At 31.9% G+C, this 6,216-nt stretch overlaps 1 protein-coding gene across 4 annotated transcripts; it reads right to left on the minus strand.

Annotated features, from left to right (window-relative positions):
* Positions 1 to 611: 611 nt before the first annotated feature.
* Positions 612 to 3,592, minus strand: LOC108327985 (short-chain dehydrogenase reductase 2a). Of its 4 annotated transcripts, none has more exons than XM_017561741.2 (3): positions 3,450 to 3,592; positions 3,186 to 3,263; positions 612 to 1,604 (listed from the first exon to the last, which is right to left on the minus strand). In XM_017561741.2, exons 1-3 carry the CDS (start codon positions 3,467 to 3,469, stop codon positions 809 to 811), a joined length of 894 nt encoding a protein of 297 aa, XP_017417230.1. In that variant the 5' UTR covers positions 3,470 to 3,592; the 3' UTR covers positions 612 to 808. The 4 variants fall into 4 exon arrangements, with proteins under 4 accessions (XP_017417230.1, XP_017417231.1, XP_052728093.1 ...); XM_017561742.2 differs by having other exon boundaries at positions 612 to 1,601; positions 3,450 to 3,590; XM_052872133.1 differs by having other exon boundaries at positions 612 to 1,601; positions 3,334 to 3,470.
* Between the last annotated feature and the right edge of the window lie 2,624 nt (positions 3,593 to 6,216).

The raw sequence follows: 6,216 nt of genomic DNA on the forward strand, positions 1-6,216 counted from the left end.
TGGCTACTGTCCTTCTGTTTTGTCTTTCGAAAACTTCCTTTTTGTCTTTATTTATACAATAAATGAACTTTTTATAACTTAAGACAAATCTCATTAGATACTTATATTTCCTACAAAAATTATAATGAACTAAAAATATAAAAACATGGCACATGATTCTATATCAGGTTCAATAATTTGTAATTAACTGTCATAAAACTTCATTATCTCATAACATTTTACCTTGAGGTATTAGGTTTGTAATACCAAATTAATTAACATGTTTTACAATATATGGTGGTTGGGTAAGTTTATTAATATTTTGAATTGTGAGGCTCGTGATATGAATAAAATTTGAAAATTAAAGTTTTATATGCAGAAAAATGGAGTGTGTTGTACCTTCAATCACATATGTCCCATCACAATAAATGTACAGAATTATCAAATATAGGCCACAGCTTGCTCATGTCAACCATCTCTTGGGTCAGGCCAGATATGTGTAGGACTCTTATCCCTATCTCTATGCCTTAAACAACTACCACACAAGAGTTTCATCCCATCTCATCACCCTTTTGCTGTCCTTCCTAAGGACTTTAGTGACTCTCAAAATAGCTGCATTGGATCAAAACATGTATACACAAAATGCTCCAACATATTCTTAACCCAGTCATGTCATAAAACATTACACAAATTGACAAGAGAAAAGAGAAATTTTACACTCTTACAATCATAAATTAATAGTTAACATGATTTTGGATGATTGGTTGATTTACACTGAGAGTGCATAAAAACTAAACTCAATGATGAAGATTTTGTTTGTTAAGGTTAGTTATGGAGAAGGGAATGTGAAAGTTTTAAAGCTGGTGAAGCCTCCATCAACTATGAGATTGTGACCTGAGATAAACTTTGCTTCATCTGATGCCAAATACAATGCAGCCTTTGCCACATCAATGTCCTCACACTTAGCACCTTTTAACCCAACAAAACCATTCACAATACCCTCTATCTGTTCTTGGGGTAAACCAGGATAAAACTTTTGTATTTGAGCCAAAACCATAGGTGTAGGAATTGGAGCTGGTGATATGCAATTGATCCTCACCCCAACTTTGCATAACTCACTGGCCACAGATTTCACTACCCCAGGTATTGTAAACTTTGATATGGTATAAGGATGAGGCCCAAGCCCACCCATTACCCCACTTATGCTTGATGTGCATAGAATGGAGCCTGAGCCCATGGGTACCATCACCCGGGCTGCATGCTTTATACCAGCAAGCATTCCCCTTACGTTGATTCTCATGACTTTGTCAAACTCATCAAGGTCTAGATCTGCTATGCTTGGGGGAACCGATGGGCCTGGGATGCCAGCATTGTTGTACATGATGTCCAGCTTGCCATAGTGGGCCATGGCAACATTCACAGCTTCTTCAACTTGGGCCTCCACAGCAATATCACATTCCACATAACGGGCTGATGGGCCCAAGTCCTTTGCAACTTGTGGGCCAAGGATGGTGTCATTGTCAGCAATGATGACTTGGGCCCCATGGTGGACAAAGTGATGGGCCGTGGCCTTGCCAAGTCCACTTGCTGAGCCTGTTATGATTGCCACTTTTCCCTCTAGCCTGCTTTTGGAAGCGAGATGGGTGAATATGAATGATGATTGTGAATGATGATGGGAAAGAAAAGAATTAGATATTGTGCAGATGATGGGAATAATGGAATACTCATAAATGGTCATGGCCTCTATCTAAATAATGCTGTCACCTTTATCTTCAAGTCTAAATCAGAAAGCATAATTTCTTTTTCGCAAAGTTGGAGGATGATGTCTTGGACCAAACCAAATCCTCTTCCCACAAGATTGATTTAGATTGCATGTTCCTTAACCCCTTCAAAAAGTAACACCAAACAAGGAAAGCAAGTACCCTTGGTAATGGGATTTGCTTTCACATATTTAGAACAACAAAGTTGACAGACCTTTTCTTTCTTTCTTTCTATCTATATACAAACTTCACTAAATCTTTTCTATGAACATTTAAATAATAAATTCAAATAAACTTTTAAAGAAGACAGACATACACAGGAAGAAAATAATAATGATCTGAACTAGGACATTATTATTACAGTGCCACTAACTTACAAATTCTGGTTCAGAATGTGGTGACCAAGAAGAAAATGGCTTGGTTGTGGAAAAGGGGACTGAGATTGGTTTCAAATTTGTGTGCTGGATGGATCCATTATTAGTTGGGAAATGTAGAAGAATAGCTTAATTAGAAGCTGACACGTTTAAAAATAAAATTGGGCCATGAAATCGCGTTAGCTGTTTGTGTTTGGTAGATCTACAGCATGAGAACATGCAAATTGGAGGCAGCTAGCACCATTTCTTCCATGTGCTTCACTTGTTTAAATTTATTTCCATTTTTCTGATAACTTCAAGGCTATGTACTTAACTATATATATATATATATATATATATATATATATATATATATATATATATATATATATTCTACAGTGTGTTGTTTTTTCTTTGTCAACGCCACTGACTCAAATTCAATTAACTATTGCTCTTAGATTTTGGCAGTAACCCTTTTTCTTTCACTTTTTCTTTCACTTTTTCTTTCTTATCTGATATACATTGAATTAACCGTTCACATCTGGTGATGACACAGAAAGAGAGAAAGAGTTATAGGACAGATTTCATCTGATATTAAGAACAGGATATACATAGTTCTTAGGTTTTTACTTCCTATGTGTTGGAATATGTATAAACTCAAATCTGAAACAAGTTAGTTCCAAGCAACAGCATTACCATTCCACTATCCATTTCTAGAAAGAAAATGGAAAACTTAAAGAGAATAACTTTTTCCTCCAATATATAAATAAAAGCTTGCTCCACAATAACGCAGTGGAGATTTTGAAAGGGTCTCGGATCCCAGAAGAAAAAAAACAAAACTGATGTAGTTCATAACAATGCTACTTTTGTGATATTTATTAGTTCACAAGGTGGGGTGAAACTGTTAACAAGTTCACATTTTCAAGACCAATTTGTCTAAACACAAACTTTGAACAAAAGTTTCTGCTATGAAGGATCAAATTTGTTTTTCATTTCCTTACAAAGAAAGAATTTAGATAAATAATAGCATTCATTAAATGAAGAAGGACTTAAAAGTCTGGCAATGGTAGTAAAGAACTTTAAAGAGACTCACCTTCTTTCACCAACCATAGTTGCATAGAATCTGGTGCGTTTTTGAAGCAAATTGGCTAGGGTGGTGTGCTTGAACACCCTGCAAAAAGATTAATTAGTTAACATAATCAGAAGAAAAAGTTTACACTAAAACAAAGAATAGTTGAAACCTGGAAGTGATGATTAATTAAGAAGAGAGAAGACATGAAGCAAAATAATTAATGAAGTGATTAAGGTTTGATGTGAGTGAGTGGGAATGAAGGGATTGATGTTGAAGATGAGGAACCTGGTTAGTGTTGTGAGCATGGCTACTACTGGTGTGAAGATCTGAAGAAAAGAAGAAGAGGTGTGGAGTGTGTACTTTTATGGATCTCAGGTTAAACTCAAAGCACAGAAAGAAATGAAGGTTGATGACAGTATTTATGGAAGGAGAAGGCAACATTTTTGTCTCGGTGTTGTGTTGTGTCTATACTATTATTATATTAAGACCACATTTCCTAAAATACTTTCCTAATAATCAAATTTATAAATCAACAAAAAGAATTATTGAGTTAAAACTGATATTATATTTAGTTTTTATCATAATTAATAAATTTGAATTAGTTAAAAAAATTATAAGTTTTTTCTTACTACTAACTTCTTGAAGTATGGTGATTATTGCTGCTTTAAGAGTTTTGACATTGTCCAATACGAATATTTTCTGTTATCGATAAAAATTTATTAAAAAAATAAGATCATGAGTAAATTTCACGAAATGCATGTCTTTTAAGTCAAAGATAATTACAAGTTGCATGCTTCAATGGGATGCAAATAAGAGAGACAGTTTAGGAATGAAACCAAACGCAAAGTAAATATAACAATTTAAATTAATAAAAATATTATTTTTAAACACGTAGCTTGACGCAATTTATAAGATCACAATTAAGATGCATCTGTTTTTTTTAATAATAAAATCCAAATTATGAAAAGTGTTTGCATCAAAACAATTAATCTCATGAAGTTAAAAAAATAGAAAACATATTTATTCAAATATTTATTCTTTGGTTTTAAAGAAGATTTTGAAAAAAAAAACAATATTTGAGGTAAAGCAACAAATTCAAGATGTATTGACTTTTTTGTTCAAACATTTAATGTCTAACCGGAACCTCTCTATTCATTCATATATATATATATATATATATATATATATATATATATATATATATATATATATATATATATATATATATATATATAACAATTAGGTATTAAATGTCTTAATAAAAAGTCAATACATCTTTAATTTGTCTAATAAAAATAAAGTAGTGGTAAATATTTGGTCTATAAAAAAAACAGAATTATACTAATTTTCTTAAATAATATTAGATTATTTTATTATTAAAAAGTTTAATTATAAATAAAAAATTAATTAGCTGAATTTTATTCTATAAAAGTTTTTATTTAAAAAAAGTTATTTTCTACTTCTTTATATATATATATATATATATATATATATATATATATATTGTCTAGAATTTTTACTCCATTTTTTTTCTTTAAAATCATATGTTATCATAGGATTATGGACTTAGAGCACAACACATCTATCCGATTATCTTTGTGATCAATCATCTCGAACACTTTCATCATTTCCATCTTAAATTTATCAATTAAGACTGAATGATTTCCAATCACTTAAAAATCATCAATATAAAAAGAAATAATGATAGTGTCAACCTTATAGTGTTTAATGTAAATAATGGACTTAGAAAAGTTGTTTACAAAGCCTATATTTAATAGATGATTGTCTATTATATTGTACCAAGTTCTTGAAAATTGCTTCAATACATAAAGTGCCTTCTTTAAAAGATAGGCCTTTGTGTCCTTCTCCTTTTTTTTCTCAAATCCTTCAGATTGCTCAACACAAATTTCTTTCTACAAGAAATCATTCAAAAATTTTAATTGAACATCCAATTGGTACATCTTCCAGTCCATTTGAGCTCAACAGCTAGGAGCAACCCGATGGTAGCTAGCCTAGCAACTAGTGCAAATGTTTGAGTAGTCCATTTCAAAAAGTTGAGCATCAACTTTAACTACAAACATTGCTTTATGCTTATTAATCAATCCATCTTCATTTATCTTGGTTTGGAACAATCTTTTAACCTCAATGACTTTTCTATCTTGAGGTTTGTCTACAAGCTACCATGTATTATATTTTATGGTCATGTGAAGTTCCTCCTCCATTGCAGCCTTCTAGTTTTGATTATTCTTTGCTTATTCAAAACTCGCAAGATCAAAAAGTGCAATGCAACAAGATCGATAAATATCATAAAGCAATCTAGTGCCCTTGACTAAAGTGGCATCCACCATCTCATTTTTCCAATCTTCTTCTCTTTGTTCTTCAAACTTATGACAGTAGGAAATATGGTTGTTTTACGAATTGATCTCTCTACTCTCAGTTCCATTCTTCATTCTCCACAAAGTGTACAACCCTGCTTATGCCAATATTTCTTATTTATGGCTAAAAGACTTTGTAAGCCTTAAACATTGTACCAAGCTTCAAACGGTGTAGGATTCTTTAGTGCCTTTGTAGGAAGTCTATTATGAAGAAAGACTGTAGTATTTGTTGCCTCAACCCAAAATTGTTTCGATAGATTTTTCTCATGTTTCATCTTGTTATTTCCATAATGTATATGTTTCTTCTCCTACTTTATTAGGAGAGTGTAAGGAGTAGTGAATTGGTGATCTATGCTAGCATCTTCACAAAATTAATTAATTTCTCCTGAGGTGCATTCTTTTTCATTGTTTGATCGTAGAGCTTGAATGTTGCAGTCCATTTGATTCTTCATCATTTGTTTGAACTTCCATAACACTTTAGCTACTTCTAACTTGAATTTTAAAAAGAAAATCTAGCAAAATCTTGTAAACTCATCAATGAACATAATATAGTAAACTCTACCTTTGAAAGATGATGTTCTTTATGAGTCACATAAGTCGTTATGGACCAATTAAAGCTTTTGTGTTGCTTTCTAGGGTATTTTATGAAAAAAATTGTGTTGCTTTCCAAATTGTCA

Source organism: Vigna angularis, chromosome 2 (genome assembly GCF_016808095.1).
Source record: "Vigna angularis cultivar LongXiaoDou No.4 chromosome 2, ASM1680809v1, whole genome shotgun sequence".
NCBI classification, from domain to species: domain Eukaryota; kingdom Viridiplantae; phylum Streptophyta; class Magnoliopsida; order Fabales; family Fabaceae; genus Vigna; species Vigna angularis.

Bases quoted from the DNA above. Each gene is read 5' to 3' on its own strand.
- LOC108327985 (XM_017561741.2), bottom strand. From the start codon at position 3,469: ATGCTCACAACACTAACCAG. The intron at 3,264-3,449 runs GTTCCTCATCTT...ATCTTTTTGCAG, and splicing joins ATGCTCACAACACTAACCAG to GGTGTTCAAGCACACCACCC. The intron at 1,605-3,185 runs GTGAGTCTCTTT...CGCTTCCAAAAG, and splicing joins ACTATGGTTGGTGAAAGAAG to CAGGCTAGAGGGAAAAGTGG.